General features: G+C 39.4%; 2 protein-coding genes across 5 annotated transcripts in view; both read left to right on the top strand.

Moving 5' to 3' along the window:
* Positions 1-93: 93 nt before the first annotated feature.
* On the top strand, positions 94-15,290 carry srp54 (signal recognition particle 54). Of its 4 annotated transcripts, none has more exons than XM_077538012.1 (17): positions 94-249; positions 717-779; positions 1,114-1,249; positions 1,732-1,823; positions 3,488-3,572; positions 3,669-3,773; positions 3,860-3,926; positions 4,312-4,369; positions 7,904-8,054; positions 8,147-8,295; positions 9,861-9,961; positions 10,036-10,122; positions 10,215-10,288; positions 10,357-10,465; positions 11,399-11,569; positions 11,657-11,752; positions 14,933-15,290. In XM_077538012.1, the coding sequence occupies exons 3-17, from the start codon at positions 1,172-1,174 to the stop codon at positions 15,022-15,024; spliced, it is 1,515 nt and encodes a 504-aa protein (XP_077394138.1). In that variant the 5' UTR covers positions 94-249; positions 717-779; positions 1,114-1,171; the 3' UTR covers positions 15,025-15,290. The 4 variants fall into 4 exon arrangements, with proteins under 4 accessions (XP_077394138.1, XP_077394137.1, XP_077394140.1 ...); XM_077538011.1 differs by having other exon boundaries at positions 717-783; XM_077538014.1 differs by having other exon boundaries at positions 124-264.
* A 2,426-nt stretch (positions 15,291-17,716) lies between these two features.
* Positions 17,717-26,154, top strand: part of sec23a (Sec23 homolog A, coat complex II component) — a 29,756-nt gene continuing 21,318 nt past the window's right edge. The window contains exons 1-7 of the mRNA XM_077539353.1: positions 17,717-17,911; positions 18,873-19,119; positions 19,188-19,245; positions 19,333-19,419; positions 23,431-23,667; positions 24,870-24,949; positions 25,023-25,167. Coding sequence (XP_077395479.1) covers positions 18,899-19,119; positions 19,188-19,245; positions 19,333-19,419; positions 23,431-23,667; positions 24,870-24,949; positions 25,023-25,167 — 828 coding nt within the window. The 5' untranslated portion in view covers positions 17,717-17,911; positions 18,873-18,898. The remainder of the gene's footprint in view (positions 17,912-18,872; positions 19,120-19,187; positions 19,246-19,332; positions 19,420-23,430; positions 23,668-24,869; positions 24,950-25,022; positions 25,168-26,154) is intronic.

Below are 26,154 nucleotides of genomic sequence, written 5' to 3'. Positions count from 1 at the left end.
TAAAATTACACGAACAGTAGCAACGTAAGATGGCGGTGTGGTCAGGAGAGCGCGTCGCTGCTTTCCCATGGTCGACAGGTGGCGACAAAAAGGACGTTGGCGCGTGCGTGCGCAACGAAGAGGTAGGAAGGAAGGAAGGACGGACGAAGAAGACGCTAACTTCCGGTCGAGTGTACACTGATGACGAGCAAACTGAGCTAGCAGCTGTGACGAAGGCACAAACAAAAGTCGGTGTGTGGAAACGTTCCGGTGGGATTTTGACAGGTTATCTTGTCTTATTTTATTTTTATTTTTTGGACTGCCCGGGTGTGCGTTACGCGAGCTAACTGCTAACGTTAGCGTTACTTAGCTAGCTGTTTCGTTCGTTAGTGTGTCGACAGACGTGTCAGTCAAGCCTCTGCCCTATTTCAAATTGTAACTTTTGACGTCAAATGTCGGGGTGATCCTTACATTAGTGGACTTTTATTTATATATATATATATATATATATATATATATATATATATATATATATATATATATGTGTATATGTATATGTATTTATATTTTAGTCCGTGAACGCATCAATCTGTTGTTTTTTTTCCCCCTTTAATTTTTATTTAAGTAACAATCCAATCTGCTGTGAGGGTGTGTGCGACCTGAAGCAGCATTACTGTTTCCACGGTGACGTGCAGATACCCATAATTACTATATTTTTTTTTGTTTCTACTGTACAGGAAGTGTTGGTGCCCCTCATCTTGTCAGCTGACCCGCTCAATCGAGCGTCCCCCCGCCACCCCGTACGTGAGTATCGTCTCGTATCTGTCACGCAATGCAAGATATGTGTACGCCATCTATTGATCAATTGATATATAGTTTACAAAAATAGGCTAACAAAACCACTCTAATGCCAAATTACGTACTAGTCCCGCCACATATGCGGGTGTCTATTTGATCCGTTTTGCCAAAACCCATTTTAAAATGTAGAAACTATAATCTAGTAAATATAATAACATCTATAAAAGACCTCAAATGTGGCCTGCATTAAAAAAAAAAAAGTTTTATTAAATGAAATCCTGTCACTGTGAACGAGTGATGTACAACATAATCAATGTGTCTGTTTTTCCTGAGCAGAGGCGGAAGCGTGTAAAGCGGAGGGTGCGTGCGCACAGCATCACCACACATAGTCGTCATGGTGCTTGCCGATCTGGGCCGCAAGATCACGTCGGCGCTGAGGTCGCTCAGCAACGCCACCATCATCAATGAAGAGGTAGCTCACCAGCACAATGGCGGCTGTGTTTCATTTTCTCATTTTGTACCATAAAAAAAAAAGAAATGATTGTCCTCATCGTGATGAATATTTTCTTCATAATGGAGTAGTTCTAGCCAAAAGTAATGGGGCAACGTGCTTCCCTCATGAGACCATTTACAATGAGCAGAAATTCATTTTGAATTGTGCAATCTGTTGCTGTCCAGTAAGGTGAAAAAAATTAAACCCAACCCAGCCGAGAGAGTAGAGCAAAAAACATTTAAGTTTGGTCAAAAACGTGTCAGGAAAATTCTTGACAAGAAAACCAAAAAGACGAACAATTGGAGAGCCTCAAAAAGAGGAAGGCCGGAGTACTGTTTTGCTAAAACATCTTGTCCGTTCTGGAACAACATGATGATATGACACACACACACACACAAAAAAAGAAAAGCAGCAGGATGAATTCTCAATGATGACAATTGTCTTCTTCTTTCTCCCGCCAGGTCCTCAACTCAATGTTGAAGGAGGTGTGCGCCGCCCTCCTGGAGGCCGACGTCAACATCAAGCTGGTCAAGCAGCTGCGAGAGAATGTCAAGTCAGGTTTTTCTTCTTCTTTCTTTTTTTTCTTTCTTGAGCATCCTCCTTGGTTATGGAGGACCAAAACTGCCAAAATTCAAATTAAATAAATTACTAAATAAATAAATAAAAGTGAAAATAAAAACGGATATAAAAAATTATATAACTTGTAAATAATCCATCCATCCATCCATTTTCTTGACCGCTTATTCCTCACAAGGGTCGCGGGGGGTGCTGGCGCCTACTCAGCTGGCTCTGGGCAGTAGGCGGGGGACACCCTGGACTGGTTGCCAGCCAATTGCAGGGCACACAGAGACGAACAACCATCCATACTCACAAGCACACCTAGGGACAATTCGGAGCGCCCAATTAACCTGCCATGCATGTCTTTGGAATGTGGGAGGAGACCGGAGTATCCGGAGAAGACCCACGCAGGCACGGGGAGAACATGCAAACTCCACCCAGGAATGGCCGAAGCCTGGACTCGAACCGGAGTCCTCAGAACTGGGAGGCGACGTGCTATCCAGTCATGCACCATGCCGCCCACTTGTAAATAATATCCAAAAAAATAAATATAAATGGAAATAAAAAGAACAAAAACTTGTTTAGCAACTCATGTCGCACGTTAAGGTGACAGCAGACACGAGACTTTCTTGTTCGTCACGCCGCTCACTCCACCAATGACAACGCGGCGGAGTCCAACCCAAGACACGCTTAGGACCGTCCCCCTCATTTGAATAACATTTCCACTTGGCAGTAGGGTTGTAACGATAACGGCAATATCATGATATTAAAACTGCCACAATATCGTCTTCGTCATTTTCACGATAGTAAAAAGTTACACATCTGTTAAAAAAGTCAGGTTGATTTCCATTTGTGCAGTTCTAGCACCCTCTTGTGGTCAGTTTTTTAGTGTAGTTTAATTTTCATTCGGGATATTTTGGCCCTTCTATGTTTAAAATCTATGCTGATCGTCGTAATATGCTTGTGAAGCGAGTCAATATGTGGAGGAAGTTCATGTATGCGTGCATTAATAAGTAAGCGCCTCAATATGAAGCATTATTGGAGACCGGAGGAAGTTTATATGTATTGCTGTTATGTACAAAGGCACAATATTGTGCTTTTTTTTAATATGTGCTCATTTTTTTTACAATATTGTGACCTTTTTTAAATATCACCAACTTCCCTGCAATTTGTTAATTATCGTATCGTGAGCTTCATATCGTGATATTGTATTGTGATATTTGGATATCGTTACATCCTTACTTGGCAGTACAGACCAAAGCTGCCAAATTTAAACATAAATAAATGACTAAATAAATAAATCAGTAACTAAAAGTGAAAATAAAAACGGATATAAAAAAGTATATTTCAAAAATTAAATACAAATCAAATATATGTATTTAATTATATCTATTTTTTTGTTCTATGTATTTCCAATTATATTTTTTATGTAATTTTCAAATTATTACTTTTTTTTTTTTTTTTATATGTGTTTTTATTTTCACTTTTAGTCATTTACTTATTTATTTAGTCATTTTTTTATTTTGAATTTTAGCAGTTTTGGTCCTCCATACTTGCTGGCATGCGCCACTTACACAAAAAAAAAATGGAAACGTGATTTTTGTGAAAATTCCAAACTTTCCGTTTGACTTTTGACACTTTTGGTTCCTGTCGGTGCAGAGCTGCCATCGACCTGGAGGAGATGGCGTCGGGTCTGAACAAGAGGAGGATGATCCAGCACGCCGTCTTCAAGGAGCTGGTCAAGGTCACAATGAATTGGAATACAAAAAAAGAAAAAGCAAAAGAGGAGGAAGAGGAGAAGATGATGATGGAGCTTTTGTTTTTTGTCGTGTGTCGGCAGCTGGTGGACCCCGGCGTGAAGGCGTGGACGCCCTCCAAAGGCAAGAACAACGTCATCATGTTTGTCGGCCTGCAGGGCAGCGGCAAGACCACCACTTGCTCCAAGGTCGCGATGACATCACTCGCTCGTTCGGCACACAAAATCAAAAGTGCACAATCGAGACTGATTGTTTGTTGATGTCTGCCTTGCAGCTGGCGTATTACTACCAGCGAAAAGGATGGAAGACCTGCCTCATATGTGCCGACACCTTCAGAGCCGGTAAACGCAACACGCTGCAGCTTTTTTTTTTTTTTTTCTCCACAGAGGCCCATTCTGATGTTTGGCATTGAATAATATAATATAATGGTGAGCATATTGATTTGTTAAGTGCTGTTGAACTGTCAAGTAATTTAGCATGAGCAGTTGCCCCACACCCATCGCCCCCTCGGTCGCCACTTGGTGAGATAGGAACTTACCTGCTGTCACATGCCATCATGTCTGGAAACATTGCTCATTTGATTGAATGGAATGATTGCCCCACCTAGTGGATATAATTATGCCCGACATTTATGTTTAATCGGCAGAAGTTCAAACAATTGTGATTATGTTGAAAAAGACTAACATTGCTCATTAAAATAGATGAATCGGTCTTGCTTGTCTGCAGGTGCCTTCGATCAGCTCAAACAGAACGCCACCAAGGCCAGAATACCTTTCTACGGCAGGTGAGTCTCCGACAAGCATTCAGGTTCTTGCTATGTACAGAAGTTCCGTATATATTCATTGTTGACATTTTTTTTTTGAATTCACTTATTCCCTCATTTTATTTTTTCGTAATTGGTAGGGATGTGGCGGCACGGTGGCCGAGTGGTTAGCACGTCCGCCTCCCAGTTCTGAGGACTCAGGTTCGAGTCCAGGCTCCGGCCTTCCTGGGTGGAGTTTGCATGTTCTCCCCGTGCTCGCGTGGGTCTTCTCCGGGTACTCCGGTCTTCTCCCACATTCCAAAGACATGCATGGCAGGTTAATTGGGTGCTCCGAATTGTCCCTAGGTGTGCTTGTGAGTGTGGATGGTTGTTCGTCTCTGTGTGCCCTGCGATTGGCTTGCAACCAGTCCAGGGTGTCCCCTGCCTACTGCCCAGAGCCAGCTGAGATAGGCGCCAGCACCCCCCGCGACCCTTGTGAGGAATAAGCGGTCAAGAAGATGGATGGATGGATGGTAGGGATGTAACGATAACGGCAATATCGTGATATCACGATGTTAGAACTGCCACAATATATCGTCGTCGTCATGTTAAAGCTACTATATGGAGGATTTCCCCCAAAAATATCTTAATAGCCTTTTTATTTGACCATTTATGACTGAAACATATTCTAATTAGTAGATCAACATCTTAGCTGTTCACAATGGGTACTCCTACAAGCCTCTGGCCAATATTATTTAGGAAGCGTCCGGTCCGAATCCTTCGAATTTCCCGCCCTCTGTCTGCGGGATGTGACGTCATGCGCGTCCTCGTCAGTTGTTTCCTGTCGCGCGAAGACGGAACTAGTACAGATTTCCGCTGCCCCAGACACCCGCTGTTACTCCGCGGAAGGCTGCTTAAAAAAAACCAAAGAAAACAATGTCAAGTGCCACGAAAAAAAAAAAAATCTAAACTTGATAGTGACCGACGCCGGGCAAGAACGAGAGTGAACATTGGTTTGACATTTCAGCGGTGGAGCGAGTTGAGATCGGACTTGGATTAGAAAAGTGATTCACAGCTGGCTTTCTTTCTACTCCAAAAGGTAAGAAGCGAGTGTCTTGACATTTAGAAGAAAATGTGTTGTTTTCAAATAGCAGTAACCTCAAGATCAATCACTTCTCGGTCGTAACTATTGGGGTGAAAGTGAGGTGGACGGCAACATTTAGCGTGAAAGGGGCGGCAAAGTTGAATGTAATAGAACAGAATGACTTTATGAAGAACAGACGTTCCATTCCGCGGCGTTTCAATCAGGCTAAATGTTGCCTTATTTTCCTCCGTGAAAACAGCCTATTGTAGCTACATTATGCTCACGGAATGTGAACGGTACTACTGAATGGCGATAACATTCACGGCCGTATCACACTAAGTAGTGAATGGGTCTATATGTTTTTCACAATCGTCAATTTCCATAACTGACAGCCCACCTTTCGGCTCATGCACAATGATGCTAGCCTGGGGGCGACATACACTAATAATGACTAGAATCAGGTTGACGTCCGTCGAGCGGGGTGACTACAATATGTAACTGCATATTAACATCGGAATGAGGTCCAATTGACGTAATTTGCACATCATTTTGGAGTACAGCACAGGACTGGACTTCGACCGACTAAAGCAATATGATCTGCACGTCCCGTCGACATCGATTGTTTAGTGAGGATCGAGAGTCTCATCCCGTGAAGTGGCCAGCTTTGTATAACATTATAAAACTTCTTACCTCTGAAAACATAGTTTAATTGGATATGAAGATCCCAGTCTTCAGTATTGAGGTCGTGCACGTACGAGTGCGCGCAGCGTGTACGAGCGTGCAGTTTGTTTTCGGCCACAGGTGGCAGTAGCGATTTGAAATTTTAAATCTTCCGTATAGCTGCATTATCTCATTCACTCCCAGCAGCCATTTCAACTGAAGCCCCTGGCTGTTTTACTGGATTTTGACTTATTTTGCAAGGCCCACAGAATATATTGCCTTCTGTTGCTATAAAAACATGGAACGTACCAAAAGAAGAATTAGAGTCTCTTCTTTCATCAGGAAAAAAAGACATTGTTATCCGTTTCGGTTTTGCAGCAATTAGCATTAAAATATAGCTACGTTTCGTCAATATTCACATTCCTGGTGAAAACAGTGGCAAAAAGAGCAACATGGCCCTGGCTGATCTCTTATACTTTGCTGCCACTTGCTGGCCATTTTTTGTAAAGGCTACCATTGCTTTAAGCCACCTCTTTATGTCAGAAGCTGCATCAAAGCCTTCTGTATGCTCTAGCATAAAAAAAACATAAAAAAAAAAACGTCTAAATGTGTTTTTGGGAGTGAAGGACAAAGTACAGTGGTACGTCCTCTACTTACGAAATTAATTGGTCCTGGAAGAAAGTTCTTAAGTAGAAAATTTTGTAAGTAGAGACGCATTTTCCATGTAAATGCCCTAATCCGTTCCAAGCCTCCCAAAATTCAGACATAAATGTTTTATAAAGCATAAAAATGCATCAAAACATAACAAATACATGTTACAAATTAGATTATTGCACAATAAATGAGAGTTAAAAAAACAAAGAATAGAGTAAAAAAAAAAAAAGAAGATGGTCATTTACCTTTTTAACTGCTGTCCTCATCGTTTTTTGCCCTCTGGTTCATGTTCTCCTCCCTCAGAAGTGTTTTTTTTTTTTTTTTTTTTTTGCCTGGTGTTTTGTAAAGAACCGATCCATGGATGTTTGCTTTTTTTTTTTTTTTTTTTTTTTTTTTTTTTTTTTTTTTTTTTTTTTTTTTGAATCCTTTGGAAATGTCCAAGGCAAACATCATCTTAGTGAGCAAACGCCCGACTGGTGAACAGTTTTTCTGAGCGATTCTTTTAAACAAATTCTGAAACTTCATGGAAACTTCCGGTATGGCGAGGCATCTTTTTTTAAAAAAAAAGGCCCGTCTTGTCGCAATTAAAAACTTACTGTGCCTTCATCAATCACCAATTGTTTGAATTTTTGCACAAATTCATTGGCCGTTAGTTCATACATTTACAAAAAACGGCCGCGGGATGAATGATGAGGACGCTGTATAGACACCGATCTAGTATACGCTCATAGATACCTATGGTAGAAGGTTCCTCTTAGCCAATGGGATACCAGAACCATGCACAAAAACCGATCTAGTATTTACGCTCATAGGTACCTATGGTAGGAAATAGCCATAGCCGAAAGCATGCTGGGTTCGGTAATGTATTTTTACCTTTCGTATCTAGGAATTTCTTTCGTAACAAGAGGCAATATTTTCCCGTTGAGGCGTTTCGTAACTCGAAAATTTCGTATGAAGAGACGTTCGTAAGTAGAGGTTCCACTGTATTAAAAAATGTGTTTACACGTTTTCGGGTTTGATTGAATTAAAAGCAGCACATTTTTTTTTTTTTTTTTTTTTTTTTTGTCAAGTCGGGTTGATTTCCATTTGTGCATTTCTAGCACCCTCTCGTTACATCCCTAGTAATTGGTGTCAGGGAAGTTGTGTATGTTAAAAGTCACACGTGCCGCCACGCTCAGTTACACGGAAATGGATCCGGTGGTGATTGCGGCGGAGGGCGTGGACAAGTTCAAAGGCGAGAACTTTGAGATCATCATTGTGGACACCAGCGGACGCCACAAACAGGAGGACTCGCTCTTCGAGGAGATGCTGCAAGTCTCTAACGCCGTGGTGAGCGCCCGAACGCACCGCCCTGCTCCTTGCCCCCCCTCGCCCACCCCCGAACCGTCAAGTCAGTCGTCCCTCCTGCTTTGTCTCCATAGCAACCCGACAACATCGTCTACGTGATGGACGCGTCCATCGGTCAGGCCTGTGAGTCTCAGGCGAAAGCCTTCAAGGACAAAGTGGACGTGGCCTCGGTCATCGTCACCAAGCTGGACGGGCACGCCAAAGGAGGCGGAGCTCTCAGCGCGTAAGCGATATGATCGTTTTGTGTCAAACTTGTGGCTGGTAGAAGATGTGCAGACAAAAAAAAAAAAAAAAAAAAATGGAATCTTCATGCTCCAAATACAAATTGCTCTGAATTTGTTCACGCTCCTTTAACTGTTTAAACAGTTTAACATCAAATACCTATGAATTATTTATGATAAAATTACTGTCTAGTGGAAAAAAAAAGATACAACCACATTTCATAATACATTTATTTTGCATAGCGCTTTTCATGGTACTCAAAGACGCTTCACAGGTAGTCCAAAAAAGATCAATGATAAAATCAGTACAAAAGGCTTAATAAAAAGAAATGGTCCAAAACGTAAAATAATTACTTATAAATAAAATCAGTACAAAACTAATCATAATACTATACATTAGACGTTAAACGCGACTTTGAATTACTTTGTTTGGTTACAATATTTGTCCACAAGCGTATGAAAAACTTGAAAAATATCTTGCTTATGGAGGTATTATGGTGCAGAAAAAAAGTATCTATTTGTATCTGTAAAAGTCGTGATTTGTTTAAAAAAAAAAATTGCACATGTAAAAAAGAAAATGTGTTAAAAAAATACTTGCAATTTTTTTTTTTTTTAGTACATTTTTTTTTTTTTTTTTTTTTTTTTTTTTAACCTACCGCATTTTCTTTACAGGTACAATTGTATTATTATTATTATTATTATTGTTTTTTTTGTTTGTTTTTTTTAAGATACAAATCAGAAGCTTTATAAATACAAATTTGCACTTCTTTCTACAGGTATTTTTTTTCTACAGGTGCAATGTTTTTTATTATGTACAATTAATTTTTTTTACATACAATTTTTTTTTATATACACATTTTTTTTTACGTGCAAATTTTTTTAGTACACATTTTCTTTTTTCTAAGTACATTTTTTTTTTTTTTACCTACAAATGTATTTTTTACAGGTAAATTTTTTTATAGGTACAAATCAGGACTTTACAGATACAAATGTATACTTTTTTTCTACAGGTACAAATTTTCTTTTACACGTTACTTTTGCACCATATTTACCTCAATACTTGCTGCACATTTAGAGCAGATTATTTTGCGATTAACTATGAAATCATGCGATTTAATGCGGATTAAAATTCGTAGTTAGACTGACAGCCCTCGTATATAGCATAAATTATTTGCAGTATCTATTTGTGCGCGTGTGTGTATATATGGAGTACAACGTGGGCATGCTGTAAACTTGAATAATTTTGCACTTTTTTTTTTTTTTTCACAATTTTTGCAAGGTATGTTTCGGCCCTTCTGTGTGCGTGCATTAGCAAGTAAATGCCTCAATATGAATTGTTAGATATTGTAGGTTGTTTATCTGCATTGCTGTAATGTAAAAAAGCACAATATTGTTATTTTTTTGTATGAGTTGATTTTTTTTTTTTAACAATATCTTTTTTTGCATCGCCAACCTCCCCTCAATATTGCGATAATTATCGTATCGTGATGTCGTAATGGTAATATCGTTAAATCCCTAGTAATGGAGTGACTTGAGAATTTTTTTTTTTTTTTTGACGCGTTATCAGGGTGGCGGCGACGCGCAGTCCCATCATCTTCATCGGCACGGGCGAGCACATCGACGATTTCGAACCCTTCAAGACGCAGCCGTTCGTCAGCAAACTGCTTGGTACTACGCCGCCAGCGCCAAGGTGGAAGCTCCCCCCCCGTCCCAGTTGTGACCGCTCTCCTCTTCCCCGCCAGGCATGGGCGACATCGAGGGCCTGATCGACCGAGTCAACGAGCTCAAGCTGGACGACAACGAGGAGCTGATCGACAAGCTCAAACACGGTGAGGCTGCTCAATTGTCTGCAGTGGCTCACGTCGCCTTCGGGTTCGTCGTCCTCTTAGCCGGGTTTGACGTGCGTCTTACGACCCCGCAGGCCAGTTCACGCTCAGAGACATGTACGAACAGTTCCAGAACATCATGAAAATGGGACCTTTCGGACAGATCATGGTAAGCCCCGCCCCCTCACGGGTACCATCAGCCACCATTTTGAGCGCCAATTAAACGTGCGTGCGTAGGGCATGATTCCAGGCTTTGGAACGGACTTCATGACCAAAGGAAATGAGCAGGAATCCATGGCCAGACTGAAGAAACTCATGACCATCATGGACAGCATGAACGACCAAGGTGCCTTTTTTTTTTTTTTCCTTCTCTGCGGTTTGGTGAAAAGGTCACGTGATAACTCCGACACTTTGATTGGCTCTCGCGACGCTGTTCATACGCAAACTAGTGGCAAGATGGCTCAAAACGTGCAAAAATGGACACATGGTCAACAACTACATCAAGTTGCTGACTGTCAACAAGCAATAGGAAATAGTTGTAGATGTTGAAAATTGTTGCAGATAGTTAATAATTGTTGAAAACTTGTGGTCAAAAATAATTAACTAGTCACAGTTCTGTCAACAACCAAAGTGAAATAGTTGCAGACAGTCAAGTCACGAAAATCAGGTAGTTGTTAATGGTTAACTGATGAAAATGAGTTTCAGCTTGCCGACAACTAATAAAAACTAGTTTCTGACTATCAACAATTAACACACTATCAGTTAAACTATCAATAAACAATTCTCAACTCATGAACACAAGTAACAGGTGATGGTCCGTAACTAACAAAAATGGATTTGCAGATAGTCAACAAGTAATGAAAAATAGTTGCAGATAGTCAACTGTTAAAAACCTGTAAGGGTTGGTTAAGAACTAGTTTAAAAAAAAAAAAAAAAAAGAGTTGCAGATGGTCAACAGAAACAGCTCATGAAAACTTGTTGCGGATAGCCAACATCTGATTAAAACTAGTTGCAGACTGCTTACAACCAATAAAAACTCATTTCCGACTACCAATAACTCATGAACAGAATAACAGATGATCACTAACAAAAATGTATTTTCTGAAGGACAACAACCAATGGAAACTAGACGAGGAATGTCAACAAGTAATAGTTTTAGATGGACCACAATGTTCAAAACTTTTAACAGTGATGTGCAACCAGTTGGCGTACAGGACATTATTGCTGGCCCGCCGTCGCCGTGGCAACAGGCCGAGTGACTGCATTTGCTTGTGCGCAGAGTTGGACAGCAAGGACGGCGCCAAGCTGTTCAGCAAGCAGACTAACCGCATCCAGCGCGTGGCTCGCGGGGCGGGCGTGGCCACCCGGGATGTCCAGGAACTTCTCACCCAGTACACCAAGTTCGCTCAGATGGTCAAGAAGATGGGCGGCATCAAAGGCCTGTTCAAAGGTGACGCCACCGCTCGGTCATCTTGGTCATAAACGCACGCACACACGCCTCCTGACGCATGTCGGTTTCTGTGCGTGCGTGTTGCAGGAGGAGACATGTCCAAGAACGTTAACCCGTCACAGATGGCCAAACTCAACCAGCAGATGGCGAAGATGATGGACCCGCGCGTGCTTCACCACATGGGTAATCAACGCGCATGCCCGACTCAATAATCATATTGCAGTGTTCACTCGTTTATCGCGGGTTCATCTTTTGCGGATTCGTTGTTTCACGTTTTTTTTGTTTTTTTTAAAAACAGCGGTCCTGCTCTAAATGGGTTTACGTGCCCTGCCTCGTATATTCATAATTAAGATTGTATTACTATTAGGGATGTTCAATACCACTTTTTTTTCAGACCGATACCGAGACTCAGACCCTCAGTACTTAGCAATACCAACTGCCGATACCAGTAGTACATTTTGACAAATAAAAAAAATCACTAAAAGATATTTTTAAACAAATATATTTCCTTTAATTTTGACAAAAAAAACCCAGCACAGTCACTCTTCAATAGTCTTAACGCTCAAAATAAAACACAAAAATGCTCTTTTAGTTTAAGATTCACAATTTTGAAGTATTTCCAAACCGGTGAAGTTTTGGTGAAAAACTGCTGCAAGCTAGCGCCAGTTAAAGACAAGGAGGACTCACTTAACGTCTTCCCCCTCTGCCATCGGTCGCTTGTACTCGTCTGCATCACGAGTACTTGAAAAAAGGCTGGTATCGGCCCGATACCGATACCTGGTATCTGTACTCGCCCATCCCTAATTATTATTATTAATAATATTATCAAGATTATTAACATACAGCCTAAAAACATACAAAATACATGAAAAAATATAGTACAATTAAAATAAACATATAGAATAAATGAAAAAAATATATACTATGCTGTATAATATGTAAATTTAAAAAAAAACATACTTTTAATGGGAAAAAATGAATGTAAATGAAAAAACTTATCATGAATGAAAAAGCATTTATAACCAAACTAAAAATCATACAAAAACAAAAAAAGATATAATAATATTAATAAATGAAAAAAGATATAATATAAATAATAAAATATATAATAGTAATAAACCAAAAAAAAAAAAAAGTACTGTGCTGTATAATTAAATTAAAAAACATACTTTTAATGGAAAAAAAGAATGGAAATGAAAAAAAGAACAAATATAATGAATGAAAAAGCTGTTATATAATAAAGTAAAAATCATACCAAAACGAAAAAAAGATATAAGCAAAAAAAACTGTGCTGTATAATAATTAAATAAAAACAACAACATACTTTTAATAGAAAAAAAGGAATGTTAATGAAAAAACATGATGAATGAAAAAGCATTTAAAATAAACAAAAAATCATACAAACGGAATTTTTGTAATAATAATAATAATAATAATAATAATAATGGAAAAAAGATATGATGGAAAAAATTACTAATAAAAATATGTAATAATAATAAACAAAAAAAGATGAATGAAAAAAAAATACTATGGTGTATAATAATTAAATAAATAAATAAACATACTGTATTTTTTGGATCATACGTCGCTCCGGATTATAAGTCGAACCAGCCAAAAAATCCATAATTAAGAAGGAAAAAACAAAAAGTCGCACTAGTGTATAAGTCTCATTTTTGGGGGAAATTTATTTGGTAAAATCCAACACCAAAAACATACATGTCATCTTGAAAGGCAATTTAAAATAAAAATAAAAGCGAGAACAACAGGCTGAATAAGTGTACGGTATACTAATGTTACATGACTGACATGCCTGGTAATGTCAGTAACGACGTAACATATTAAGAGTTTGTAGCGAGCAGTGACGTGAGTCGGAGGCGGAGTGTTGAAGCACAGAGCCAAAGGCTGGCGTTTTATTGACATCAGCTTCTGAGGTCTTAACAGCAACTCCCCACTCAGCTAGAAGCTAACAGGCTAACTCCCCTTTTCAACATAACAAACCTTCCCACCCGGAACTCTCCCTTCGTCCCAACGTTCCGTGGGTGAATTATGTTCCCATCACTACAAGTTATTCATATAACTCTAGCATAAAGAACATGCTAACAAGTTTACCAAACTATCTGTTTCACTCCAAATCACTAAATCCAATGAAATCTTCATCCTTGGTGTCACTTTTAAACAACTCCCCCAACTTGGGAGGTAGACGATGCAATGTTGAACTTATACACAGGCCTAGAGCGCCCTCTTGCGGTTTAGTGTAAAAATAACATGTGAAATGATATAATAATGTGTTAATTTCACACATAAGTCGCACCAGAGTATAAGTCGCACCCCCGGCCAAACTATGAAAAAAACTGCGACTTATAATCCGAAAAATACGGTACTTTTAATGGGAAAAAATGAAAACGAAAAATGAAAATGAAAAAACTTATGATGAATGGAAAAAGCATTTAAAAAATACTGTGCTGTATTAATTAAATAAAATAATATATATAAAAAAACAAAAAACAGCAACATACTTTTAATGGGAAATAATGAATGTAAATGGAAAAAAAAAAAAACAACATATGATGAATGAAGTTATTTTTTGGAACGTAACACACGCGATAAACGAGGGAGCACTGTACACCAATGATTAGAGGTGTGCCAAAAAAATCGACTAATAAAAGAATCGAGATTCTCATTTATTAATCGAATTGAATCGATATTTAAGATCCAAAAATCGATTCTATTTAAATTAGAAATGAAGAAGAAGGGGAAAAGGCAGTTGTAGCCCACATGCTGTTTTTGTGGAAAAAGGCACTTACAATACAAAATTAATACATTTTTAAACAAAGAAAAAGACACTTTAATGTCTCTATTTGTCATTTTGTCTTGCAAAGCAGACTGGAGTACATCATGACAATGTTGCGCATATCTAAGTAAATTGAAGCAGAAATCATTTGTCAATCAAATAATTTTGAATCGAGAATTGAAAATCGATTCTGAATCGAATCGTAGACCCAAAAATTGTAATCGAATCGAATCAAATCGTGAGACAGTCAAAGGTTCCTAGCCCTACCAATGAACTCATTCACTGTTGTGAACCTTTACTGCTGTCGACAAATGTATTCGTCAAGTACGTTTTTTCAGGTATGTGGTCAAGAAGCGATGCTTTTACTAAAGAACAGGGAAAAAAATAGGAGTAATTTATTTTGTGGCAAAAGAAGAGAGCCTACTCTCTCCTTTGAACACTAAAATGGCCGCCAGTCAACGTGTTGAGTGGCCAGTTTGTTTCAGAATTGATTTGTAAGAAATATCAAATTGAGTCGAGTGTCTGGAACCCAACGAGCCAATCGCTGACGTTTGCCGTTTGCGTGTTTGCAGGCGGCATGCAAGGCCTGCAGTCGATGATGCGCCAGTTCCAGCAGGGGGCGGCGGGTAACATGAAAGGCATGATGGGATTCAACAACATGTGAGCGGGCGCGAACGGACGCCGTCAACCAACTGCAGCATGAGCTTCCTCTGGAGGCTGGAGATCGCCCTTCTTATACATATATATATATAAATAATTCTGATGATGCTGCATCCTGATTGGACGAGACCGGACAATGGGCGTGGCAAACCAAATATTTCTACTGGTCCGTTTTTACTTGGATGTGCAATGGGAGGTGATGGTGAGCTGAGTGATGTCGTCATCCCCTGTGAAACTTTTTCAAAAAGAAATAGAGCGTTCACATTCTCATATTGGCTCTTCATTCGTTTTGTGTCGGATTCTTTCGATTGAGTTGGATTAGTCATGTACAGGAAGCGCATTGCATTCGCTTAAAAAAATAAAAAATAAAAAAATAAAAACTTTTTCTGACCATTTTTTTCGGGGAGCTTTGTTTTTTTGTTTTGTTTTTTTAATAATTTTTTTTCTGTTTTATTCTGAAATGTTTTTCTTTTATTTTATATTTTTTTCTGTGGTTAAAAAATAAATAAATAAATAAGAAATCCGAAAAACGGGAAAAAAAATATTAAATATTCAGAAAAACAGAAAAAAAACATTATTCCAAAAAACAGAGTACCAACTGATGTTTTTCAGATTATTTTTATTTTTTTGTTTAACTCTGAACTCCAAGTGACTTGTTGCAGACCACTGACCTGTATATATGACTGGAAAGTTGTTTTTTTTTTTCTTTTTTTTCTTTTTTTTTTCTTTTCGCTTGTTAAAAAATAGTGACCACCCACATCCTGCCTCCGGCCCTATACTAACTGCCTACGAACTGTATATGTCCCCTCTGTACATATAGTTTATATGGAAGTCTGCTCGCAAGTTGGGAATAACAAGATGGCCGCCCTGCGCTTCAACGGCTTGCACTGGCGTGTATGGGCTATCGGCTATCCAGTCATATATACGGGTCAGTTAAGTCACCTGGAGTTCAGAGGTAAAAAATAAAATAAAATAAAATAAATAAATAAATACTCTGAAAAACAGAAGTTGGTGTTCTGTTTTTTGGAATATTTTTTTTCTGTTTTTCTGAATATTTTTTTTCCCTGTTATTCTGATTTTTTTTTTTCCATTAATTCAGTAAAACTGTTTTTCTCTAAGTAATTTTTTTGTGGTTTTTCTGACTAATTTTTTCCCTGTTTTTGGAATATATTTTTTTTATGACAGAAAAAAATATAAAAACTGGGAAAGAAAAAACTCAAAAAAAAATAATTTTTTCTCCTTTTCTTTTCTTCAAGTGAATGCAATACGCTTCCATAGTCATGACATTCATGTTCTCGCCTGGCTCAAAAATCTTTGTACTATCCTTGAAAATATGAAAAGTGAGATTCACAACGAGTTTGACTTTGTTGATGAAATCTTCACTCTATCTTCTTGATGCTCCATTCAGCTCAAATTTGTCGCCATCTTGTGGCAACCTGGTGCCAAGGAACCCATAAAGTTGCTGCAGAAGCTCCTGACAGCAAAATCTTCTACTTCTCACTTGTCAGCAATAAGTGGAGATGGAAACATTATAGAACACATCTTCGAATCACTAGATGGTAAAATTTGGGGGTAAATTTCAGCATTTGCTCGACTGTGACAGCAAACTTTTGAAAAACAAAAGGATTGGCTCCCATTTCAGTATTTGCTCAGTTGAACAAATACTAAATGCAAGAGTCAAATATTTTGCTTGTAATTCACATTTGCGTTGATGTATAAGTCCCAACATTTTCCGGACATCAGATTTATAATTTTCCCCATAAAAACAATAATGGGGTGTAAACCTCTAAATTGTCTGGTATACCAGGACTGATTTACATCTTTGACAAAAAAAAAAATGCAACAATGAAATAAAAGTATAAGAATTACGAGAAATAGAAGAAAAATACATGATTTACGTAAATTACATTCCAAATACATTTAAAAAAAAAAGACGTGATTTACATTCCAAAGATATCCATCGGTTACTTTAAAAAAAAATTTTTTTATCAATTCAAGAGCTCTTTTTTTATTTTATTTTTTTTTTATTTATTTTTTATTGAAACTGCATTTAACATTCACAGCATTGCAACAAACATCAGATCAAGGTTTACATCTTGTTTACATCCACAGTATTGGGGAAAAAAAAAATAAAGATAAAGAAAATAGCATAAGGCACAGAAATTCAATTAAGGTCAACAAAAGACAATTCACCAAGAATCTTCAATGTATATGTACTTTTCTTGTTTCTTGTCAACTTCAAGGAATTAATATACAAATTAAATACCACTTGAAACATATGAAAATTAGGAAAGGATTTGGAAATTCTTGTTTTATGGAAAGAAAATTTGCCAAATAGGAGTGTAAGATTTGTTATTATGCATGAAATTTGTAGTTACAGCTTTTGGATAAACTGTATGACACTTTTTTTTTTCTCACATACATACTTTTCAAAATCTCTCCAAAATTTTCATTGACACAGGGCAGTTACAAAATAAACGCAAAACTCTTTCAGATACATTTCCACAGAAGGTGCATTTATCATCTATGTCAGTAAATTTGGAAAGTGAATTATTGCAAGGATAAATGTTATGTAGTATTTTAAATTGACGACGTCTTATTTTACTTGAAATGCAGATTTGAAAAGGGCATAACCACGTTTTATCAATTCAAGAGCCCCCACTTCATATCTCCAGTGCGCCGTTGACGACGTGGCGGCTTCCGCCATGTTGTTTTGCTTCGTTGTCAAGCTCACGCGCACGCACATGCGCGCTGACACATATACACATTCACAAGAGTCCCTCACGCCCATCGTGAGTGTCCGTCCTCCACAGAATTCCGAGGTTCAAAGTGAACGTGTGAAGAGTGAACACGTGAACAGCGAGCTCTTTGCCGGGTGAACGAATCAAGCGGTGAGTGGCGTTTTTCAGACGTTTTGGTTTTTTTGGCGTGGTCTGCTCGCCTGTCTCTCGCCAGCAGCTAGCCGGCTAGCTAGCCTTTAGCATGCCGGTGCGGTGTCTCGCTCACCTGTCGGTGAACAGTTCAAAAGAGGGCGTGTCAACTAAATTATTATTATTTTTTAGGCTTTCCATATAAACGTTAATGGCTCATTGACGCGTTTGAATTACGTAGGTAGTAGTGGTACGTTCATGCTGCTGTAAAGGACGGAGACGTGACGTCACATGATTGACGCGACTGTGCCGCTGCGTGAAGTGTATTAGTTTGATTTGTCATCTTTTTTTTTTTCGTTTTTATTTCGTGTGTGGGCCCGAGTGTGAATAAAATTCGTGCGCTTGTTCTTATGTATGCAAAATGTCTGTGTTAAAGTTTGAGAAGGGTGTATAGATGTGTGTATGAAGTGTCATGTACATCTCATTGCGTGTGTTTTGAGTTTTTGTGTATATTTAGTGTGTTTGTCATGTTTTTGTGTATGTAAAGAAGAGTGTGCGCATAAGTTTGTGTATGCAGTGTGTCTGTGAAGTTGTTTATGACTTAGTGAGCAATTACTTGGCGGGCCACTAGGGGGAGCGCCTCATAAGAATGGCTGGGAAATGGACGCAAGTCTTCAGGCGAAGAAGAATCATCTTACTTTTTTATTATATTTATTTTTATTTTTTTTATTATTATATACTTATATATTTGTATATTATATTTTGTATTTGTTTATATTATTATTATTTTTTTTATATTTATTTAAAAAATTGTATATTTTTTTATTTATTTAATGTAATTTATTAATTATCGTGAGCCTTGCTCATGAGCCTTGCTCGTGAGCCTTGTATATCGTATCTGAAGGAAGCCAGAGGTTCCCACTCCTAATATCCACCCACCGAGGTGTCCCTAATAAAGTGGCGCCTCTCCCCCCTTTTGCAGTGTGAGTCGGAGGCGGCGGCGTTGCCATGGCGACCTTCCCCGAGTACATCGCCCTGAACGAGGAGCGCGACGGCGTGCGCTTCAGCTGGAACGTGTGGCCGTCCAGCCGGCTGGAGGCCACGCGCATGGTGGTTCCCGTCGCCGCCCTCTTCACGCCCCTCAAGGAGCGACCCGACCTGCCGCCCATCCAGTACGAGCCCGTCCTCTGCAGCCGCGCCACCTGCCGCGCTGTGCTCAACCCGCTCTGGTATGTAGGACTTTAGAGGCGGCCCGAAATGTGGTGGTTGTGTTTTTGATCCAGACCTTGTCTTGCAGCCAAGTGGACTACCGGGCCAAGCTGTGGGCATGCAACTTCTGCTACCAGAGGAATCAGGTATAGCGCTTCCGCTTGCACTCATCTTGTCGCACCAGTGCCAGGTCGGGTCCCACTTGCGCCTCACCTTCCTTCTTCCTCTCGCAGTTCCCGCCATCCTACTCGGGAATCTCGGAGGTGAACCAGCCGGCTGAGTTGCTGCCTCAGTTCTCTACCATCGAGTACGTGGTCCAGGTGAGTCAACCCGATTTCTTTTTTGCGGACCTCTGAAAAAGGGCTTCAATAAAATTACTTAAATTAAATAAAATTAAATTAATATTCCTCAGATATGACAATTTTTTTGCGGAACATTGCAAAAGTAATTAAATTAATAAAATTACTTATATATTAAACCCAATTAAATTAATATTCCTCAGAAATGACACAATTTTTTTGGTGTAACATTGAAAAAGAAAGTAAATAAATAAATAAAATTACTTAAATATTGAATCCATCCTTCCATCCATTTTCAAGCGGTCAGGAAATATTGAATCCAATTAAATTAATATTCCAAAAATAAAGACAGTAAATAACATATATGTACATATACATATAACATTGCAAAAATAAATACCATAAATAAATTAATGAATAAATAAAAACTACTTAAATATTAAACCTAATTAATATTCCTCAGAAATTATACATTTTTTGTGTAACGTTGAAAAAATAAAATAAATAAAATTACGTAAATATTAAATCCAATTAAGTTAATATTCCTCAGATATGACACAATTTTTGTGTAACATTGCAAAAATAAATAAATAAATAAAAGAAAATATTAAATCCAATTAAATTAATATTCCTCAGAAATTACATTTTGTTGTGTAACATTGCAAAAATAAATAAATAAAATTACTTATATATTAAACCCAATTAAAACTCATTCACTGCCAGTCATTATAGAAAATTTTTACATTTCCAATACTCACGTGATATTCCATTCAATAATTATATATAAACCGAATCTACCAAATAACAGAATAGACTCCCTACTTTTTGTCCCGTCCCGTTCTTTTATAATTGACAGCAGAAAAATGTAGGTTTGCCAAAATACAGCCATTTCTCCCATGGACTCTGAAACTGTGTTTATTTCCTATAAAATGGGGCAATGATGTCATCTACCGGTGGTTGGGCATCAGTAAAGTTGTTTCCAAGTTTGATATTTACAGTGGAGCATGCTCAGATTCGCCCCCATTTAGCACCGCTCTAAAAAATACAATTGACAAGTATACTTGTCAAAGGCAGTGAATGAGTTAAATTAATATTCCTCAGAAATGACACACTTTTTTGGTGTAACATTGAAAAAGTAAATAAATACATAAATAAATAAATTAAATTACTTAAATATTAAATCCAATTAAATTAATATTCCTCGGAAATGACACAATTTTTTGTGTAACATTGCAAAAGTCCATCCATCCATTTTCTTGACTGCTTATTCCTTAAAAGGGCCGCGGAGGTTGCAGGAGCCTATCTCAGCTGGCTTTGGGCAGTAGGCGGGGTACACCCTGGACTCGTTGCTAGCCAATCGCAGACATTGCAATAGTAAATACCGTAAATAAATAAATAAATAAATAAAATTACTTAAATATTAAACCCAATTAAATTTCCTCAGAATTTACACAATTTTTTGTGTAACATTGCGAAAGTAAATACCATAAATAAATAAATAGATAAATAAATAAAATTACTTAAATATTAAATCCAATTGAATTAATATTCCTCAGAAATGACACAAAATTGCGAAAGTAAATAAATAAAAAAATAAAAAATAATTAATAAATTAAGAAATAAAGTTACTTAATATTAAACTAAACTAAATTAAATTAATATTCCTCAGATATTGTGTGCCTCAAAAAGTCGAAACATAACATATGTTTTAAAATGTTAAAATTAAAGATATAATCCACATTATTCATAGAAACGTATGCAAAAGTGAGTCAGTTGCTGTTAGGGGTGTTAAAAAAAAAAATCGATTCGGCGATATATCGCGATACTACATCGCGCGATTCTCGAATCGATTCAATAATCGGCAGAATCGATTTTTTTTTTTTTTTTTTTTTTTTTTTTTTTTTTTTTTTTTTTTTTTTAGGATTCACACCTTGAGCATGGAAGAATGTTATATGAACGGCACATTAAGCCTTAATATTTTTATTTTAATACTGTTCAAACATGAAACAGATTACAACCTCTATAAGACTGAAATTTCAGATAAATAAATAATACATTTTCATATAAATCTTACATTCTCCAAGCTTACTGATTAGTATTTTCTAAATATGAATGAAAAAAAATCGCAACAATCGATTTATAAATTCGTATCGGGATTAATCGGTATCGAATCGTGACCATTCGTATCGGGATTAATCGGTATCGAATCGAATCGTGACCTGTGAATCGTGATACGAATCGAATCGTCAGGTACTAGGCAATTCACACCCCTAGTTGCTGTACAGATAAATGTCTTGCACAAGTAAGCTGCCGAGTTGACTGATGACTTGGGTCCATTTCCCCGCCGCTCTTAAGGCCTCAGTATACTTCTGCTTGAGGTTCACGCGGAGACGTCACGGCGGAGATCCGCTCGTGCGTTTGCCTTCCAACTTGTGCGCAATACACATCGGTGTCTGCTGGAGTTTCACACCAAGTCCCGCTGTCGCTATGGCTGGGGCGCCACAGTGTGGAGATTCCTCTGCATTTTACGACAAATTCAGGAAGTTAAATTTAATTCAGAAACACGAAACAAAGCCGGGGGGAGAGTAAGTTCATCACCGTGGCAATTAATTATTGCCAATTTGCGGTGTCGGCCGTAAACTCTCCAAAACACAACAGCCACGCTCTTACCCGGGATTTACACCGGATGAGGTTGCGGTGCGGTTGCGGTGCGTTACAGCGACGCAAGCTATTAGATTACATTCATTCGAATGGTGCAGTTTATGCCGCTTGCGTGTGCGTTGCGTGTCGACTGCGTCTCAGCTGCGGCGTGCCGCGGCCCTTCCGCAAGGATAGACCTATTTTCTATTTTTGCTGGATGCCGCAGCGGTAGGCCTCCGGCGAGTGGAAAGCTAGCACAAAACACATCGAGTGGGACAGAAAGACCAACGCAGTTTCAAAATAAATTTCCGGTTACCTTTCAAGATAAAACACTCGCCAGCTCCTATTTCGCAAGCATGTTAGCAAAACGTGATGTGGGCGTAGATGGGCCTGGAGTTAACGTGCGAGGTGCTCATTCACGGTTTAGACACCAGCGAACATGGATGAGGAGAGGTTTATATTGGAGGTGGAAAGCCACAAAATAATAAAAGTCCACCTCTCTTTCTGCTTCTCTGTTGAGCACAGACTTTGTGTGTTTGTCGTTTTTAATGCCACATGATCGTGCGCGGTCACGCGAGACACGGCGGGAAGTGGTCGGCGACGGAGCTGCCGGACCGCAGCTGTGCGGAAGCCGGTGTGGATTGGCCAAAAAATTGACGCGTCTGGAGCACGCAGTCAAGACGCACCGCACCGCAGCCACACCGCAGCCGCACCGCACACGCAACCGGTATAAATCCCGGGTTAGCGAACAGGTTTTTTTTTTTTTTTTTTTTTAAGTTGTTATTGTTTTCCGCCTCTCGTCCCAGGCACATATCCATATGCACAGCCGTGGTCTCCGAGCAGGAAGTCGATTTGCGCCGCCAGTTGCCTTCACGGAAACTATCTGGGCGGGGGGCGGGGAGAGAAAAAAAAAAGAAAAAAAAGCCGAATACGCCATCGAACGGACCAATCAGAAGCGAGCTACGCCCCGCCATCTACGGCTTGCAAGGATTGGCGACGTATGCACCGCAGCCGGCCACCAGCTACGCGGCACTTAAAATTCATGGCTCGCGTAGATCATGTGATCTACGCCGGTCATCAACGCGAGAGCAAACGTGGAAGCATAAATTAGGCTTTATGAGGCGCTCGCCCTAGTGGCCCGCCAAGTAATTGCTCAATAAGTCATGAACAATGGAGCCGTTATAGTGGCTGTATATTAACTACAAATATTGCAATACTTGCGTAGGCGTATCGATAATCTATCGGAAGAGAAAGTATCACAATTTATCACGATATCGATATATAAATGATTGAATGCAATTGCTGCTCTTGCACAGTAGAAATAAAGAGAAAGCCTGGAAGTAATCCACTATGTAACTAGAAATTGTGTGGCGACGTTGACATTGTGTCCAGCGCGGCCCCCAGATGCCGTTGGTCTTCCTGTACGTGGTGGACACGTGCATGGAGGAGGAGGACCTGCAGGCGCTGAAGGAGTCGCTGCAGATGTCCTTGTCCCTGCTGCCCCCCACCGCCTTGGTGGGTCTGATCACCTTCGGCCGCATCGTGCACGTCCACGAGCTGGGCTGCGAGGGCATCTCCAAGAGTTACGTCTTCAAGGGAACCAAAGACCTCGGCGCCAAGCAGCTGCAGGTACGCAAACAGCTAGCGTGCTACTAACCATTGATGATAATAGGGGATGCCAAAGGATTGATGCTAACCAGCTGCTGCTAACGGGATGATGGACTCAAAATCATTCATGCTACCGGATAATGCTAATTGTTGCTAACAGGCTGATGCTAACTTGATGACACTAACCTGATGGCAACCATATCCTAAGCGGATTTTATTAACATTAAAGGGATAGTTTGGATTTTTTTTTTTTACATGAATCTCTATTTCATCCTCACCTCCAGTGGTGTGCGATCATCACTGACTTACCCCTGACAGCGTTCTGTAACACGAGTTCTGGTCCGGTGTTGGACGAGAGGAAAATTGTCCGTCAAGTTGGCTGGGGCCACCTAAATTGTTTTTCTCCTAAAAAACAATCTGTGTTCAAAAGAGTGATACATTTGCATCACAAAACTCCCTCCTGAAAAAAAGTCAGACTCCATTACCGCCGGGCACTATGCCGGGCACTATTTTTCTGTTCGTTCGTATCACTGCGCTGCGCCCCGCATACAGCTGTAGACGCGCACTAATCTAAAAGTTGTCTTTTCGACGGTGGAAGGCAGGACTATCAGCTGTCTGCAGCGCGTCTATCAACTGTCTACAGGGCGATGCGCAGTGAGTGATACGAACGAACGGAAAAATAGTTCCCGGCAGTAATGGAGTCTGACTTTTTTTTTTCAGGAGGGAGTTTTGTGATGCAAATGTATCACTCTTTTGAACATAAATTGTTTTTAGAAGAAAAACGCTTTATTTAGGCGGCCCCAGCCAACTTGCCGGACTATTTTCGTCTCGTCCAACACCGGAGCAGAACTCGTGGCACAGAACACTGTCGAGGGTAAGTCGGTGCTGATCGCACATACTGGAAGTGAGGATGAGATTCATGTAAAAAAAAATCCGAACTATCGCTTTAATGCTAAACAATGCTAACTAAATGATACTATTATAACCGTTGATGATAATCATTTATGATAATGGTCGATGCTAATCATTGATGCTAAACAGACAAACCTCCCACCACTCTTCCGACCTTAAACTAACTGCCTACGAGCTGTCTCATCTGTACATATACCGTACAGTTTACACAGTAGTCTGCTCGCGAGATGGGAGGAGCAAGATGGCTACCCTGTGACTTCAACGCCTCGCACATGCTAGGTGTGCTAACGCGCTGTGTGGCTCACGTGCAGGAGATGCTCGGTCTGGCCAAGCCGGTGGCCACATCCCAGGGGCGAGGATCTCAAGCGCCCCAACAGCCGCAGTACAACAGGTGAGACTTCCGCCAAGGCCGCTCCTCCGGCGCCACACGCGGGACTTGAACGGTTGCGGGTTGTGCTTCCAAGGTTCCTGCAGCCTGTCCAGAAGGTGGACATGAACCTGACGGACCTGCTGGGGGAGCTGCAGCGCGACTCCTGGCCAGTGGTCCAGGGTAAGCGGCCCCTGCGCTCCCTGGGCGTAGCTATGTCCATCGCCGTCGGCCTGTTGGAGGTGAGTGCCGCTTGACAGGATGTCGGATCTTGGTGGCAAGGAACTATAAGGAGTAGGGATGGGTAGCCAAAACGGCACTTTTTGTGGTTATGGACCGATTTGGGTCGGTACCTGCGAGCACCGATTGATGTAAAATGAAACGGTGCCTTGTTTCGGTTCTGAAACACGTCTTTCAAAGTTGTGAGTGTGTGGGAGTGGAAGAGTTGACGATTTTCCAAGGCGCACTTGAACGCAACATTGACTGATGTCACCCACTCGCGCAGGACTTCACACGCTAAAAATACATTTACGGGTTCTGGAAACGAGCGAGGTTTCTGACAACTTCAAGCTCATCAACTGCACAAAAATGAAGTTATTAAGTTAACATCAATTATTATTATTATTATTATTATTATTATTATTATTATTATTATTGTTCATTGCAAAGAACTTTGATTCACACTTTGCTTTTTGTAATATTAACTAAGGTTTATTAATTATACCGAAATAATTGTAAAATATCGATTCCCAGGTACCGATTATTGGAACAGTGCCAGTTCATATGTGTAGCAGTGATAATTTCGTCATAATTTTTGTCAAATTATTCTTCAGACGAAAATTAAACGAAAACTAAAATAGAAGCCATTCGTTGAGACAATGACGATAACTAAAATTGACGGACAATTTCATCAATGACTAAAACAAAAATGAATATAATGCAGTGACGAAAACTCCTTCCCGTCATCAGTTGACAGCAAGTAGAAAAATAACTTTTTAAAAGTATTAATTGCGCATGAAAAATAATGAAGTTATCAAATTCATTCTGGACAAAATATAAACTTTTCACAGCTGAAAATTGTTCAGTGTTAAGTATTCCTTCAAACTACAGTTCCAAATAAGTGTGTTCTAATTTTCTGTATAAAAGTTGAATGCTGATGGAAAATATCAACTAAACTTAAATTGCTCTTTTTTTGTCAACTAAAATTGGATTAAAACTAAAATAAAATC

The sequence above is a fragment of the Festucalex cinctus genome, chromosome 12 (genome assembly GCF_051991245.1).
Source record: "Festucalex cinctus isolate MCC-2025b chromosome 12, RoL_Fcin_1.0, whole genome shotgun sequence".
Taxonomy (NCBI): domain Eukaryota; kingdom Metazoa; phylum Chordata; class Actinopteri; order Syngnathiformes; family Syngnathidae; genus Festucalex; species Festucalex cinctus.
Note: the sequence above shows the minus strand (reverse complement) of the source record. Positions and strands in the feature narration are given on the sequence as shown.

Coding starts and splice junctions, on each gene's coding strand:
- srp54 (XM_077538012.1), top strand. CDS start 1,172: ATGGTGCTTGCCGATCTGGGCCGCAAGATCACGTCGGCGCTGAGGTCG. Junction 4,370..7,903: donor AGAATACCTTTCTACGGCAG/GTGAGTCTCCGA, acceptor CGCCACGCTCAG/TTACACGGAAATGGATCCGG. Junction 8,296..9,860: donor GGAGGCGGAGCTCTCAGCGC/GTAAGCGATATG, acceptor ACGCGTTATCAG/GGTGGCGGCGACGCGCAGTC.